This window comes from Colletotrichum godetiae (assembly GCF_030913485.1).
Source record: "Colletotrichum godetiae strain CBS 193.32 chromosome Unknown BDP55scaffold_1, whole genome shotgun sequence".
Lineage (NCBI taxonomy): Eukaryota > Fungi > Ascomycota > Sordariomycetes > Glomerellales > Glomerellaceae > Colletotrichum > Colletotrichum godetiae.
This window is the reverse complement of record NW_026851249.1, coordinates 228001-244199: the sequence shown is the minus strand read 5'-3', so window position 1 is coordinate 244199 and position 16199 is coordinate 228001. Positions and strand designations below refer to the sequence as shown.

Here is a 16199-nt window from a genome sequence, read left to right as displayed (position 1 = left end):
TCATTACACAATCGCTACTACGAGTCCCGAACTCATCCACTCATTGAAAACTCACCAGCGTCTCTCGCTCCCACCTGGTTCTTCACCACACACTCATTACAACTTTTCGTAATCGTATCATTCTCACCTCACTCGACCGAAATCTCAACCGCCGAACCGACAAAATGCGCGTCACAGCCGCCTTCTGGCTCGTGGCTGCGACCCTCGCGAAAGCGGCGTACTGGATGGAAGACATTGCCCACCAGGGCATCTCTCCCTATCACCCGGACCCGAACTACAAGGTCTTCCGCAATGTAAAGGACTTTGGCGCAAAGGGCGACGGCGTTACGGATGATACCGCGGCGATCAACCTCGCCATCAGCTCTGGTGAGCGGTGCGCGCCGGGCAAGTGCAAGGGCGAGACGACGTCGCCTGCTACTGTCTACTTCCCTCCCGGGTGAGTCCTTGGAATTGCATTCAATTGAATGAGAAAGCAGTGAGAAGTAATGAAGTAGCTGACGGCTGGTTATAGAACGTACATCATTTCTGGTTCTATTATTGACTACTTTTACACGCAAATCATTGGTGATCCGACCGATCGCCCGGTGATTAAGGCCGCCGCCAACTTTCCCACCAACACCACCCTCGGCCTTCTCGACGGAAACCCGGTATGCTGATGATTTCTTTCCATTCTTCCCTAAATCAAATTTTATGATTGAATGATTGTTATCAAACGAGTCAACCGCGTCAAATGTTGTGGTGGTGGACCGAAGACTAACAAAATCTACAGTACGGCGCGAATGGTCTCAGTTGGGGTGCCACCAACGTCTTCTTCAGACAAGTTCGCAACCTCGTTTTCGACACCACAGCCATTCCTGCCTCTGCTGCTGCCTTTGGAATCCATTGGCCTTCGTCGCAAGCTACTGCCATCACCAACTGCGTGTTCCGCCTCGCCGAGGGCGCGGAGAGCAAGCATGTCGGCATCTTCATCGAGGAGGGCTCCGGCGGCCTTCTCAACGATCTTGACTTCTACGGAGGACAATACGGCGTCAATTTTGGAAACCAGCAATACACTACTCGGAATATGCGCTTCTGGAACGCCCAGGTGGCTATCAATCAGCTCTGGGACTGGGGTTTGGACGTACAAGAACATCTACGTCGAAAACTGCGGAATCGGCATCCGCATGCAGGACAACAGCACTTCTTCTATCACTCTCCTCGACTCTGAGTTTGTAAACACCCAGACAGCCATCCGCACCAGCCGAGAGCCCGGTGTGACCGTCCCCGTCACGGCTGGCACGTTGGTGATGGAGAACGTGGCCTTCTCCAAGGTCCAGACCATTCTCTTGGGGCCCAAAAACAACACCATCATCGCAGGAACGTCCAGCGCCACCATCTCCCAGGGCTTCGCCATGGGTCACATCTACACACCTTCCGGCCCTACGGACTACACCGGCTCTGACGCGGGCTACTTCCCCGTCTACCCAGCCCTCCTCGGACCCCCCGCCAACGGCACGACAAAGTACTACGAGCGCTCCAAGCCGCACTATGAGAACGTCCTCTCAAGCCTCGTCATCTCCGCCCGTTCATTCGGCGCCCGTGGTGACGGTGTGACGGACGACACCGTGGCCCTGAACAACCTCTTCAACTACGTCGCCTCGAACCCTGCCGCAGGCCTCCTCGCCTTCGTCGACGCGGGCACCTACTACGTCTCCGACACCGTCTTCATCCCGCCCGGAGCCCGCATCGTCGGCGAGGCCCTCGCGTCCATCATCATGGGTGGCGGTGAGAAGTTCCAGGATATCGAGAAGCCTCACCCCGTTGTCAAGGTCGCTATCCCGGGCCAGTGCGGAACGATTGAATGGTCTGACATGATTGTGTCCACGCGCGGATCCGCGCCAGGTGCCAAGGTGATCGAGTATAACCTTAACACTGTCGGTGAGCCGTCTGGTATGTGGGACGTGCATATTCGTGTCGGAGGATTCGCTGGTACGCAACAGCAGCTTAAGGAGTGCCCTACCACGCCTAATGCTACTGTCACCGCGGATACTATTGACAAGAACTGCATTGCGGCATGGATGAGTATGCACATCACCAAGCCGGCTTCGTGAGTTACGCCTGATTCTTCTCCCGTGAATAGCATACTGACAATCGTAAAGTGGACTTCTGCAGGAGAACTGCTGGATCTGGACCGCCGATCACGACCTCGAGGATCCCGACTACAAGCAGGTCACCATCTACAACGGCCGTGGTCTGCTGATCGAGTCTACCGCCGGTAAGATCTGGCTGTCTGCCTCCGGCGTCGAGCACCACACCCTCTACCAGTACATGCTCTTCAAGACCAGGGACGTCTACATGGGCCAGATCCAGTCCGAGACCCCTTACGTACGTAGTCCCTCATGAGCTCAACTCGTACATTTGACTGACTCTCCGCGATAGTACCAACCCAACCCGCCAGCCACGATCCCCTTCCCCCGCGTAAAGGGCTACCACGACCCAGACTTCGAGACAGAATGCAAGGACGCCGATCCCAACGGCCCGCCGTGCAAGATGGCGTGGGGTCTCCGCGTCATCGGCAGCCAGAACGTCGTCGCGTTCGGCGCGGGACACTACTCCTTCTTCAACAACTACAGCACCGCGTGCTGCCAGATCGGCGCGGGAGCGAGGTGCCAGCAGCGCATTGTGGATGTGCGCGATGCGCCTGGTAACTGTACCGCGACGGACAACTTGGATATCTATAACCTGCAGATTGTGGGCACGACGGCCATGGTAACGCGGTATGGAAAGGATGTCGCGTTTTACAAGGATAATATTGCTGGGTTCACGGCTGGTATTGCCTTGTATCAGCACTGAGATGTTTGCTTCTTGGCTGTATCAATAATGATATTCTTAATTCTTTTTTGTCATCTTGTTGATGAGTCTACTTCCGCTGCATGATGCTGCACAAGTTCAAAGTCAGGGCCGACAAGACTGAAAGTAGATTGCATATGTCTCAGCATGAGATTCATTCATCTCTCGAGAAGATGCGCCCTCCTGACGTTATCCCAACCAATCCCGACTTATTATACTTTATGTCACTGCAATTTTTGCTCCCCTCGAATAGATGGGACAGTGCGAGATCGACTAATATCGCCTAAAATGATAGGAATTCGCACTACTCAAAAGCGGCCCCAACATGAGTTAAAAATGCAGTGCAGATTGCAAAAGAATATATAAGTAATTTGAATAACCCCCTTCGAATGTACCCAATGAGCGATCAAATGATGCAACAGGACAGAGCCTCCTATTGAAGGACCAGCAACGGTTTCTTAGGTCAATTTCGGTGCCTATGACGGTCCGTACGAGGCGGCATAGAAGCTCCAGATCAATCAACTCATCGTGACTTTATAAATGTTCCTGCTAGGTAGGAGGCTTCTCCTTCGTTTGTTTGGCATATTCCACGATGTTGCATCAACGATCTCTCCTATTTTCGGGCAGTAGCCCGCCATGATCTTCCTGTGGTCTATCGAGAGTAATGTGAGCTATTCAAAGCCCAATGAGGCTATGACTGCAATGACGACGCAAGTCTCTGTTTTGAGAATAGTATGCAACACCACTTAGGAAAGGAAGTATGCGTGGAATCAAACTTTTATTATGGGTATCATGTCTCGGTCAAGATGCCGGCCTAACACAGCGCCCCTGAACATCGCAGAGCTGCACTAGACCTCATACCACAACCTCCTCATGCTCGTCAACGCAACCCAGAGTGCCTCATCCGTCCTGATGTTGCGGCTGCCCTGGCCAGGCAGGATGTTGACCCAGTGATCAAACAGCTCCTTGGCCTTTGAAGGACCCATATCCATACCCTCGAGCTCCTTGTCGTTCAACGCCGCATATTCAATACCTCTAGGTCCACCAAACGCAATGAGAAGATGCTTGAACTCCAGGGGCTCTGCACTAGGGAAGGCCTCAGAGAGTGTGCGTCCGCGCTCCGAGGTACCGATGCTGACGTCGTAACCGCCCTCGTACTTGCACTCCGTGAACAGCACCGTCAGTGAATTGGCGCGTCGGACCTGGTATCCCCAGTAGAAACCGCCCTCCTCCCTCGGCGCCGACGGGTCGCACGCCTCGGCCTTTTGCGATCTCTGGTCCGGGTGGTACAGCGTCACGCGGGTGTTGGGAGGCACCTCATCCTCAATGAGGACCTGGTCCTTGAGACCGATATCGATCATGGTGCCTCGGGGTGTTCCCTTGCCGGCAACGCCTTCGCGGTAGGGGAGCCATTCCGCCGGGTTGGGGTGGTGCGGCATCTCGAGGGAGGGGAGCTGACTGGCGAGGCGCAGGTTCGGGTGGAGTGGGAAGAGCATCTTGCGCATGAAGGGCGGGACCTCGAGGTAGCCGAGGAGGTGCTCGAGGAAGTGGGAGGGGTCGATGTCGCCGGTGTAGGCCTTTGTGTCGACGCTCTTGGGGCGGGATTCGGTCGGGCTGTCGTCGAAGATTACGATCTCGTCGACGGAGAAGACGGCGAGGGCGCGAGCGATGCGGCCAGCTACGGAGTTGCGGCGCTCGGCTGTGAGGGCACTGAAGAAGTGTTAGTGTCTATACTATAAGTCATTGAATGACATTTGTCAACATACTCTGCGAGAACACTGCTGGGAATGGCAATGGAGATTGTCCACTTGCGGCCGCTACCGCCTTCTGACGGGAACGAAGCGTCGACATAGCTGTCGTCGTCAGTCTTTCTCCTCTACGACATGTTAGTTAATGTCTGAAAAAGTCCTTAGTGGCAGCAATACCTTTGCTCTTTGATCGTAGGCCATTTTTGGAGGGAATTGGAGCGCAGGTACTTGTAGTAACTCTGGGAATGCCGTCTTGAAAAAGAATTCGGCACAATGTTAGCGGCGTCCCAAAAAAGTTTCTGGGTGATGGTCCCGCTATCGATAATCCTGGGGTAAATCCGGCAGAACTGCGGAGTCGAGTCTGCCCGCCTTCCTATTCGGGTACCCGCCACCTTTCCGCTGGGACCAGGCCGCGAGCTATCCATCAGCTACGCCGGGGCGTCTCCCAGGTGCTCACCTTGCCTCCTTTCAACATCGTGACACTTGGTCCAAGCTACAAATCTCCCTCGTTGTTTTATACCAAGTCGTTGAAGCCATGAGTCTTATCAACATCCAGTCTGCCGGTCAATGGCAAGGCATCCTCAGCAGTAACAATGTCGTAATCGCAGACTGTAAGCGCACCTCGCAGCCGTCCGTCCATCCGAGAGATCGCTGACAAACATTACGACAGTCTACGCCGACTGGTGCGGCCCTTGCAAGCAGATCGCACCGCACGTCGAACGCCTCGCGAAAGAACACTCCAAGCCGAACAAGGTCGCCTTCTGCAAGATTAATGTCGACAACCAGTCCACCATCGCCCGCACCCACGGCGTCAGCGCCATGCCCACCTTCATCATCTTCCACGGCGGCCAGGCGATCGAGACCATTAAGGGCGCGAACCCGCCCGCCCTCACACAAGCCATCCAGAATGCGTTGAAGCTACCCGATAAGGGCGGTCGCTCAGCGGCCTCATTCAAGACCCCCGGCCGGACGCTCGGCGGGGATAAGCCCGCGCGGGCGAGCCTCCAGCGGCCGTTTGCGTGGCACTACCGCGGGATTCTCAGCAACATCATCACATTTATTGGGCTGTATCTGGTTTCCCTCTTCGCGGTACGTTGGTTCACAGTCGATCCGAAGGGAAGCAAGAAGAACCGCCTGCTGACGGACTGGTAGATTGATCCCCACAAGGCGGCCGAGATGTCGCAATTTAATCGCGTGAACCCGCCCCCACCGACGGTCAAATCCACAAAGAGCGCTGGCCCCGGCGCGAGACAGCCGCCGAAGGGTCCGGCTTTCAAAACTTTGGCCGATTTGGGCGGCGATGAGTGATTCGATCTACGATGGGCATAAGGCGTTTGGGGAAATGTATCTGAGAGCATCTTGAAAGCTTTATTGGACTAAAATGAGCATCCTTCCAATGACTATTACCTACTTGCGAGGTCTTCACGTGCGATAATAGCTTGCTTATCTGCTTCCACAAATCCATCAATGCTAAGCCTTCAGTAGATTCGTTCCTCTTTCTCGGCCATTTCTCACCGGTAGAATAGAAGTCCCTCTTTCGGCCATTGATTCTCCGGATGAACTGGCACCTGTAGTGCAGACCAGATAAGGTAACAGGGGCTGAGTACCATTTTGAACACGGGCTGCATACTGCAGGCTCTTGCCCGGGGCCGCAGTTGCCTTCAGACAACGTGAGGCTGGCGAATAGGGTCACTGTCGATGGGTCTTGTCATGCTTACCCCTCTCCCAACATCTGACTACCTTTTCCAGTGGTCTCTAATCACTCAGAGCCTGATCGATATTTCTCTCCTGCTTCATCCATTCATCGTTTATTGTTGCCTGGATAATTCCACTCTCTCGCCTTTCGTTTCGGAATCAGGTCTCACTCTCGTTGGAAGCCTCACAAGCTTCTTCCTCAAACTCGGCACGCACGCACGCGAACAGCGTGTGCGGCTTCCGCAGCCTCAGATGCACCTCATCAACGTTCATACCCGGTCGCTGGAGGAATTCCATGAGAACCCGCCGGAGTATGCTATCTTATCCCATACATGGGGCCCGGAAGAAGAGGAGATTACTTTCCGCGAGATGAAAGGAGGTGACTTAAATAAGCCAGGAATCGGAACGACCAAACTTGAAGGCTGCCTGCAACAAGCCAAGACCGATAAAGTCGATTATGTGTGGATCGACACTTGCTGTATCGACCAGAGCAGCTCTCATGAATTGAGCTTTGCGATCAGGTCGATGTTCCAGTGGTACCAGCTTGCCAAGAAATGTTACACCTATCTCCAAGATGTGCCCTCGAAGGCGAACTCCAGATGGAAATCGAAGTTTCGAAAAAGTCGTTGGTTCACGAGAGGGTGGACCTTACAAGAACTCCTAGCCCCAAAAGAGCTCAATTTTTACAGCCACGACTGGCAAGCTCTAGGTACAAAGCAGGAACTGTCGGACGTTGTTTGGGATATCACAGGTATTCCGGCACAATTCTTGCGGGGTGATTCTGGTCTAGAGGAAGCAAGTGTGGCACAACGCATGTCTTGGGCTTCAAATCGAAAGACGAAGAGGGTAGAAGACATTGCGTACTCCCTTCTGGGTATCTTCGGTGTTTCAATGGTGCTGATGTATGGGGAGGGCGATCACGCTTTCATACGGCTTCAAGAAAGTATAATCGACAAAACCCCAGACGACTCAATCTTGGCATGGGGCTTTAAGGTACGGAGCTCTAGGAATATGCTACGGCATAAGGTCGGAGGCATCCTAGCTCCTTCCATTACGGCGTTTGCAGGCTGCGGAAAGATCACGTGGAAGAATATCGGCCATGCAACAATGGATGTTAAGCTCCTGCGTGGAAAATTCAAGTTGCAACTACCACTTCAGTCTACTAAATCGAAGGGGACATACGGCATTCTCAGGTGTCAATTCGAGGACGATGGGAAGGAAAGCGCCATTGCAATACCCCTTTCCCGTATGGCGCCCGGGGAGGTTCATGACGAGTACATGAGGCCAGAACACAGCTCAATAATCCTGTTGTCGTTGACCGACGATGCGTCTAATCTGACATCTATTACCGCCTTGAGGTCGATCAGCCCCGAAGAAGCTCGGGTCAAGAACCGCTGTTTCGGATTTTTAATGGAGGAAATGCTTCCTAACGACCTCAAGATCATCGAGGTATGGCCAGATGATTGTTGGGACCAGGACAAGTCTTTCTTTCATACCGGCATGGACTTCCATAACGTCTCGACTCAGCGGACATGGGCCCGAGTTCGACATTCCCATGCTGAGCCTGATTCATATGACTTCATGCTTGCTCTGGAACTCAAATCGACCAGGATGCAGTCATCTGCGAAGTGTCATATCATGATCGCATCGAGAAACACGACTCTAAGCAAGATTGCACAGGCACCGCTCGTGACAAAGTACACCTTTGGGAAAGACAGCGCCTACAACGGAAACACGAGTGCTCGAGTGAACATGAGAGTTTCCACACAAGAACATGGAGCAGCAGGACACCCGATTTATGTCGTAAGCGTGGTCCCACAGAGCAACCAGCCTCCGTCCACCGTCAATCTGTCGACTGAGATCGAGCTCCTTGATAACGACATGCATGTCCGGAGCATTTTCCAGGAGAGTCAAGAAATCACACCCAAATTGAATAAGTTGATTCTTTCCATAGAGGCTGAGGAGGCGGCGCTCGACTCCGCAAATACACGGCTCGAGGAAGTACAGCGGCAGCTCAAACAGCTAGAGGCAGAGAGGGAGGGCCTTCAGCAGAAAGTATCAAAAACCAAAAAGAGACTGAGTTTTTCCATTGCGGAAAAAGATAAACTTGAAGCAAGGGAGAAGAAGCTCCTGGAGTCGCTCCATACAGCTCAGAAAATGCACAAATCTACAGGTGCGGAAAGGGCATCGAAATGGCACGACTCTATCGTGAGCTACCTGTCCAAGGACCTCCTCCGAATCCAGGAACCGGCCATCGAATCCATGGAAGAAGGGTCGCAGAAGACGTTTCTGCGAGCGGTGGTCACGGGGAACAAAGCTGCGATGCAACTTCTGTTTGGTTCTATTCCAAACTCCCCATTGCGTGATGCAGAAGGACGTGGCATTCTAGGTTGGGCAATCGAACGAAAAGATGTGTCTGGAATTTCTTGGCTCTTGAAGCGGGGAGTAACGGCTCATGGGAAAGATGGCTGCAAAATGGCCCCTTTGAACTGGGCCTGTTCCAAAGGATTTTTACAAGCTGCCCGGCTATTGTTGGAGTGGAATGCGAATACCGAGATCATGGACCGAGAAGGATTTAGGCCTCTACATAAGGCCGTGACCAACAAAAACTTCGCGCTTGCTCGGTTGCTATTGGACAAGGGAGCAGACATCAAGGCAAAAACAAAAGCTGGCACGACTTTACTTGAAGATGCGATTCAGCGCAATTCTTCGGACGGGGCGAGCTTCCTAATCGATCGCGAAGCAACAATCATCGAAGAACCGAACACGTTTGGCCTAACACCCATTTTTCTTGCCTCCACCTTGAAAGACACCACTTTTCTACGTCTCTTGATCGACCGTGGAGCCAACATCCAGGCACTGGGCAAGAACGCTTCAAGCCCTTTACATCAAGCTGCTCTGTCAGGATTTGCGGAGGGTGTGGCAGTATTACTCCAACGTGGAGCAAAAGTCGACGAAAGGGACCACCTCAATGCGACACCTTTGCAATACGCAGCCGAGAACAAGAAAGGATGTGGACCTCTCCGTTACCTCCTGAACCACAGCGTAAACAGAGATAGACGTGCTAATACGGCAATGTCTCGAGCGGTCCGTTTGGGAACTGCCGACTCTGTCAAATTGCTACTGGACCGGGGAGTACCAATCGAGTTCACAGGGTTGGGAATGGAAGGATGGACACCTTTAGCACGCGCAGCTCAACATGGCAACAGAGCCACGGCTGAGGTGTTGATCAAGCGAGGAGCCAATCTGGAAGCAAGAAATCCTTCCACCAGCTTGACTCCCCTAGCTCTAGCAGCAGAAGCTGGTCATGTAGGCGTGATCAGCGTGCTCATTCACGGTGGTGCTAAGATCGATTGCCAAAATGATACACTGGGCCGCACAGCATTGCACCTAGCTGCTGTCAATGATAAGACCGGTGCCATCGAAGAGCTACTAAAATTCGGGGCTGATCTCGAGGCTAGATCAAACGCTAAGCATACGGCGATTTTCTACGCCATCCGAAATGGCAAGGAGGCGGCTTTCAATCTTCTCCTTTCGAGAGGAGCTAACATTAGAGTGAGAGGCCCCGAGGGAGGATACCCTCTTCCATATGCTCGAGAGGTCGCCCAAAAATATCCCGAAATTGGGGGTCTACCACAAATGGCAGCAATAATCAGCCGTCTGGAGCGGGAGCGGTTGGGCAGAGAAGTTTGACGACATTGCCCACCGTTTCCGCACCAATTTAGAGGAAATCCGGTGATCTAGGACGCTGAGGGCGGCCAGGCTGGTGCCGCCTTGACACATAGTTCAAAATCAAGAAGCTCACAATACCCCAAGTGAAGCACGGCAAGATAGTTGTTGAATTCCAGCAATAATCATTCATGTGCTCCGTACTCGAAAGCATCTTTTTGCTGTACCTTGCAGACTCAATGCCACCTTCGTTACCCATGGTCAACCAATCGGCGCCTTTTCATTTGCAACAAGTGGGGCACCGATTTTGGAGCCACCCAAATTTCAAAGCTCCATGCGACAGCTCCTAAAAGGTCCTGGGCGACTTTCTCCTCGACAAGTTTGCGTCGTTGCCACCACTCCACACACAAGAGGCAATCATGTTGACAGCAGGCGGTCTCCGAAATGCCTGTCCGAGCTGTCGAGCTCGATTATTGAGCTTGACCGGAACTGCACTCGCTAGTTCATCACCCACCGGCCGACAGCTTCGATTGAACTTCCCGCGGCATAGCAGCCTAGCTGCGACACGATCATTAGACCGACGTGCAACCAGCTGCAGACCTTTTTCGACAACATCACGAAGCTTACAAGATCCCAAGTCCATCAGTGGCAATGCCGAATCACTCGCGCGCACCGCCGAAATCGAGAAAACGGTTCGAGAGGCTAGGCAGCGCTTCCGAGATACACTGCCCAAGGGTTACCTCAGCGAGGAGGAGTACACACTGTATGAGCGCTGGTATGGGCCGCCTCTACGGGAGACATCCCCCGAGGATGTAGGAATACAATACTTGAATGACGAGCAAGCGGGAGTTCGACGACGACACAAGTCGGGTGGTCCAACCCTGCTGCGCCAGGTCCAAGGTGGCACGCTGCAAGAGGTGCAATACGCTCGCAAGAAGGCGGAAGAAGCGGCGGAAAATGACGACGAGCCGGTAAACGAAAAGATTGAGGAGCCCACTGCTGCCGCTACTGAAGTGAACAAAGAGGCTGAGCCGACCGAGGAGGCACCTTCAGAGGGTAGCGACAAATACATCAACATGGTGGCGAGAAACAAGAGGGAGTACGACGCGCTCAGGATGCTACAAAAAGACTTCGAGGCCAATGCCCGCGCTGTGGAGGAGGAAAGCAGGGAGATGTTGGAGGAGGACGAACTGCGGGACGAGGAACGAGAGTTCGAAGAGGACGAGGAAGGAGAAGAAGAATTCGACGAGAGCCAGGATGGCATCCAAGACCAGGGAACATCTAAGCGTTCAGGACGTCTGCACCCTTTCTCGAGAGAGGGCCATTTCTCGACGAACCCGAGCACAGTCAGCCTACCGTATGCCGGATATATTGGGCCGGTGACATCAATTCTCGACAGAACAGACATCAAGCACGTGAAGGAGGCTGCCGAGAAGGCTTTTGGAGGTCCTGGTCTACCGCACTCCCCCGCCACCCCGGCGTCAAAGATGGGCATGGAGCAACAGGCCATCGGCATGGCTGTCTGGCAGAACAAAATGTCCGACATTGAGGCGGACGCTTTCGTGTCTGCTTTTCTGCCGCCTGCCTATGCCTCGGCCATGGGAAGCTTGGTCGAGGTCCGCAAGCGACTGGGCACGGACTGGCTGCGAAACCTGTTCAACAACGGCAGCGGGCCTCGCGTTCTGGATGTCGGTGCTGGTGGTGCTGGTCTCTTGGCCTGGCAGGATGTGTCGCGCGCTGAGTGGGACGCCATGAAGTCTCGCGAAGAGGTCACTGGGAAGAATCCACCCGGAAAGCAGAGCGTGGTTGTGGGATCGGAAAAGCTGCGAACTCGTGTCACCAGATTCTTGCAGAACACAACTTTCCTCCCCCGTCTTCCTGACTATCACCATTCAGTCGAGACCGCGCACCTGGACCTGGATGCCAATGAGAATCCCCAGCCGAGGAAGATGTTTGATATCATCATCGCATCTCACCTGATGCTTCCCGTGAAGGAAGGCCACAGACGCAAGGCTATTCTCAACAACATCTGGTCACTCCTGAATCCTCAAGGCGGTGTCTTGATCGTGCTGGAAAAGGGACAGCCTCGCGGTTTCGAAGCCGTGGCTGAGGTTCGAGAGCGTCTGCTTACCGAGTTCCTCATCCCGCCAGGAGGCGAGGACCTTACGAATAGCGAAGAGAAGAACCCAGCGTTTGAGAGAGAAAAGGAACCCGGCATGATCATTGCGCCCTGCACAAACCACCGCGGGTGCCCGATGTACCAGGTTCCCGGAAAGAGTACTGGACGCAAGGATTTCTGTCACTTCAGCCAGCGTTTCGTTCGCCCGTCATTCCTGCAGAGAATTATGGGCGCAACGCACCGCAACCACGACGATGTGCAATTCAGTTACATTGCCATCCAGCGCGGTGTCGCAGCAAAGGAGGGACCGCTGGCCGGCGCAGAAGCTGCCGACAGGGCGTTTGAGGGTTTCGAGACGTCAGAGACGGCACCCGACATGCTCTCCCTGCCCCGACAGATCCTCCCGCCCATCAAGCGCCGCGGTCACGTCACGCTCGATGTGTGCACACCCAACGCGCAGATTGAGCGCTGGACGGTGCCCAAGAGCTTCAGCAAGCAGGCGTACCACGATGCGCGCAAGGCCAAGTGGGGTGACCTCTGGGCGCTGGGTGCGAAGACGCGCAACCGTCGCAACGTGCGTCTGGGCAGGCCCGAGGTCCTTGACGACGGCGGTCTTCGAGCCCAGCGCCAAAAGGCGGCTGCGAGCAAGAAGAAGAAGGTGATTGGTGTCGATATCAACGAGTCGGGTGTTGTTGGCGGCTCGGACGAGGGCAGGACTCCTGGGCCGCAGCGCAAGACCAGCAGGAAGGCTGCTCGCCAGCAGCTGCTGAAGAGTCTGGCCAAGGCGGACGAGGAATGAGTGTAAGCTTGAGGTGTAATAATCGGATCGTGTATAACAATGTGTGGGGAAAGTATTGTATCAACACCACGAAAACTGAATAGATTTTGGATGGGCGGGAATGGAGGCATATCACGATCTGCCTCGCCTTAGGTTAGTAGGCACACAGCTCAAAGGATGAGCCAACTACATACATCATGTTACAATACCACAACTCAATGATTTGACAACCCTTTTGCAAGACCACACATGAGAAGTACAATGTTATCTGATGTCTAGGGTAAACCAAAAGTGGCGGAACCTGGGGTTTGATACCGGAGATGCATCGGCGAGCACGGGTCGAAAGGGGGGGACGGTAACTGAAGGATCTCCGGCGACGGCTCCGCGGGAGTCGGTCACTAATGCCGCTGATTGGTCACGCCATCGCCCTGGGCTTTTAGGGGTGTTTTGCGCTGGTCACGGTGCGGGTGGTGCGCCGATAAGGGAATTGGGGCCACTGGGGCCACTGGGGCGGACGGCTGTCGGGATGGTGTCATCGCTAGCGAATGAAAATTTGGCCAACCAACGTTTTTTGCCCGCCGCATGATTGGGTCCCACGGCGCCCCGGCCGTCTTCGGGCTTTGGCAGATTACCTTATTAGTTAGCTTCACTCAAAGCTTGGGAGGAGGACAATGAGTGAGTAATTCATATCAATGCTTTATTTCTCTGTTTGATCGTAGAGTTGTGAGAGTTTCCTGATTGTCCGTCTTGGTCTCTGCTCATTCTCGACTCATTCTGTCTCACTTGGACTGTTGGTTCTGCGACTACACCCTCTCTGTCGCATACTCCACTTAGACGACCCTCACTGAACCATAACGAGAGACGGGGATCGTGTACTTGAACTCAGCAGAGGGGCAAGAAAAAGAACAAGAGGACTCGTCGTCTTCACTCACACAGCCCAAGATGGCAACAACAACATCCCTCCTCACATCCCTCAACTGCAAGGGCAACACCCACCTCATCATCGGCACAAATCCCCTCGCCGCAGCCCGCTGCACACAAACCATCAACGCCGGCGCAACCCCGATCCTCATCGCCCCAGAGACACAAGACCTACACTACGGCCTCCAGAAGCGCATCGACGCTGGCGAGGTCACATGGCATAAGAAAGCCTTCGTCGATACAGATCTCTTCACTCTAGGCCGCGACGAGGTTGATAACGTCGTTGACGCCGTCTTCGTCACATCTTCCTCCTCCCCGCAAGCAGCACAGATCTCGGCGCTGTGTAGGCGGCATCGTATCCCCGTCAACGTAGTCGACGCGCCGAATCTCTGCTCATTCTCACTTCTATCAACACATACCGATGGACCGTTGCAAATCGGCGTGACGACAAACGGGCGCGGCTGCAAGCTCGCCTCCCGTATCCGGCGCGAAGTCGCCGCCGCGCTTCCCCGAGACCTGGGCGCAGCTTGCGCAAGGTTAGGCGATGCCCGCCGGCGGATCCAGACGGAAGACCGTCTCGCGGCGGACGAAGTAGACGATTCCTTTGACCAAACGGCTTCATTCAACAAGCTTGTTACCGAAGCCGATCTCGACGCGGCGAAGAACCGGCGCATGAGGTGGCTGAGTCAGGTATGCGAGTACTGGCCCCTGAAGCGTCTCGCCGCCATCAACGACGAGGACGTCGAGTCCGTTCTGAAGTCGTACTCTGGCTTCGGGAACCCACCCGAAGAAGCGAGACCACCACCAGTCATCGCAGCAGGCGGTGCGGCACGCCCGCAGCAGCAGGGGAGAATCATCCTCGCCGGTAGCGGGCCTGGACACCCGGACCTCCTCACACGTGCAACGCACAAGGCAATCCAGACAGCAGACCTCATCCTCGCAGATAAGCTCGTCCCCGCAGGCGTGCTAGACCTCATCCCGCGCCGTACACCCGTCAAAATCGCGCGCAAGTTCCCAGGCAACGCGGACCAAGCCCAAGAAGAACTCCACGAGCTCGCGCTCGCGGGCGCGAAGGAAGGCAAGACGGTGCTGAGGCTGAAGCAAGGCGATCCCTTCATCTACGGCCGCGGCGGGGAGGAGGTGGCGTATTTCAGGGAGCATGGGTTCGGGGACCGGGTGACGGTATTGCCTGGCATCACGTCGTCGCTGAGTGCGCCTTTGTTTGCGGGGATTCCGCCTACGCAGAGAGATGTCGCGGATCAGGTTCTTGTGTGTACGGGCACGGGGAAGAAGGGTAAGGCGCCGACGCCGCCTGAGTTTATCCCCAGTCGGACGGTTGTGTTCTTGATGGCTTTGCATCGGATTACGGGGTTGGTGGCGGAGTTGACGACGTACCTCGATACGGAAGTTGCCGAGGGTGAAGGGGAGGAGAAGAGCACGCCGAAGAGGGCGTTGTGGCCGAGGGATACGCCGTGCGCTGTTATCGAACGGGCGAGCTGTCCTGATCAGAGGGTAATTCGGACGACGTTGGGGTATGTTGCTGAGGCTATCGAGGCGGAGGGGAGCAGGCCGCCCGGGCTTCTTGTTGTTGGAAGAGCGTGTGAGGCGCTGTATGAGAAGCAGAAGGGCAGGGCGTGGGCTGTTGAGGATGGGTTCAAGGGGTTTGACTTTGAGGAACTTCCTGGCTTGTCATGATATCTTCCATTTCTTTTTCACATAGGAGTTTCTCGATCCGCTCCAGGGGCTACGGCTTTTGAGTAGGGAGTAACCTTATATCCCGGGTTCATGTGCGTGGGGTTTAGATTAATGCCTCTGAGGGAAAAGGCAGCATCGCAAGGCGTAGATAAATTTAACAAGCGAATTCAGTTCAACCTCGAACCCCACTTAATGACCACGAATTTAATCAAATAAGACATGAAACCAAACGTCGCTCTCTTCGGTACTTGCGAGGTGGCCTTCACAATGCCAACCGATCCTGGACTGATTGTGGGCCCCCTAGATCCAAACCCCAAACGCTCCCCTGAGCTCTCTGCTGAATCCCGTCTCAAGCACGATTGTGTTCCAACGAAAGGCCAAAGGGGTGGCTTAAAAGCCATACTGCAGTGTCGTTAGCAACATTCTGACACGGGGACTCTCGCAGGAATTGAGGACGCATTCACTTACCTGACACTAGCGTAATAGCGAAACGAACGAGAATAACATGTGCGAATGATGTCGTATGCCCACCTGGCTTATTCAGAGGCTCAAAGCCCCCCTAATTCCGCCGTTGACCGCTTCATGCCCCAGGTTCTAGTCTTCGTTTGGTGGCGGGGCTTGTTGCCAATCTTCGTTGATCCCCTTTTCTTTTCTCCGAAGCATGTCTTCTTGAATGCCAGCTTTCTCATCGAGGAGCTGAAGAATGCGACCTTTGTTCTCGAGGGACCACAGTTCAATGATCTGT

The 16199-nt window shown here is 54.4% G+C and overlaps 7 protein-coding genes across 7 annotated transcripts; 6 read left to right on the top strand and 1 right to left on the bottom strand.

Annotated features, from left to right (window-relative positions):
• Nucleotides 1–164: 164 nt before the first annotated feature.
• Nucleotides 165–2832, top strand: BDP55DRAFT_625149 (glucan 1,3-beta-glucosidase; the record flags this gene model as incomplete). Its single annotated transcript, XM_060571429.1, has 6 exons — nucleotides 165–436; nucleotides 512–647; nucleotides 770–1084; nucleotides 1128–2086; nucleotides 2139–2364; nucleotides 2419–2832. The coding sequence occupies 6 exons, from the start codon at nucleotides 165–167 to the stop codon at nucleotides 2830–2832; spliced, it is 2322 nt and encodes a 773-aa protein (XP_060436637.1).
• An 845-nt stretch (nucleotides 2833–3677) lies between these two features.
• Nucleotides 3678–4778, bottom strand: BDP55DRAFT_722172 (putative RNA methyltransferase; the record flags this gene model as incomplete). The annotated part of the gene is made up of 3 exons (XM_060578557.1): nucleotides 3678–4539; nucleotides 4596–4705; nucleotides 4755–4778. The coding sequence occupies 3 exons, from the start codon at nucleotides 4776–4778 to the stop codon at nucleotides 3678–3680; spliced, it is 996 nt and encodes a 331-aa protein (XP_060436636.1).
• A 334-nt stretch (nucleotides 4779–5112) lies between these two features.
• BDP55DRAFT_538100 (thioredoxin) lies at nucleotides 5113–5885 on the top strand (the record flags this gene model as incomplete). The annotated part of the gene is made up of 3 exons (XM_060567913.1): nucleotides 5113–5188; nucleotides 5248–5666; nucleotides 5730–5885. The coding sequence occupies 3 exons, from the start codon at nucleotides 5113–5115 to the stop codon at nucleotides 5883–5885; spliced, it is 651 nt and encodes a 216-aa protein (XP_060436635.1).
• A 639-nt stretch (nucleotides 5886–6524) lies between these two features.
• On the top strand, nucleotides 6525–7606 carry BDP55DRAFT_688890 (heterokaryon incompatibility protein-domain-containing protein; the record flags this gene model as incomplete). The annotated part of the gene is made up of 2 exons (XM_060576685.1): nucleotides 6525–7465; nucleotides 7561–7606. 2 exons carry the CDS (start codon nucleotides 6525–6527, stop codon nucleotides 7604–7606), a joined length of 987 nt encoding a protein of 328 aa, XP_060436634.1.
• Nucleotides 7607–8747: 1141 nt separating this feature from the next.
• On the top strand, nucleotides 8748–9965 carry BDP55DRAFT_538658 (ankyrin repeat-containing domain protein; the record flags this gene model as incomplete). Its single annotated transcript, XM_060567969.1, has 2 exons — nucleotides 8748–9285; nucleotides 9466–9965. 2 exons carry the CDS (start codon nucleotides 8748–8750, stop codon nucleotides 9963–9965), a joined length of 1038 nt encoding a protein of 345 aa, XP_060436633.1.
• Nucleotides 9966–10259: 294 nt separating this feature from the next.
• Nucleotides 10260–13134, top strand: BDP55DRAFT_639813 (mitochondrial small ribosomal subunit Rsm22-domain-containing protein). Its single transcript, XM_060573285.1, has one exon. It carries the CDS (start codon nucleotides 10361–10363, stop codon nucleotides 12857–12859), a length of 2499 nt encoding a protein of 832 aa, XP_060436632.1. The 5' UTR covers nucleotides 10260–10360; the 3' UTR covers nucleotides 12860–13134.
• A 364-nt stretch (nucleotides 13135–13498) lies between these two features.
• Nucleotides 13499–15655, top strand: BDP55DRAFT_639812 (tetrapyrrole methylase). Its single transcript, XM_060573284.1, has one exon. It carries the CDS (start codon nucleotides 13781–13783, stop codon nucleotides 15452–15454), a length of 1674 nt encoding a protein of 557 aa, XP_060436631.1. The 5' UTR covers nucleotides 13499–13780; the 3' UTR covers nucleotides 15455–15655.
• The last annotated feature ends 544 nt before the right edge of the window (nucleotides 15656–16199 follow it).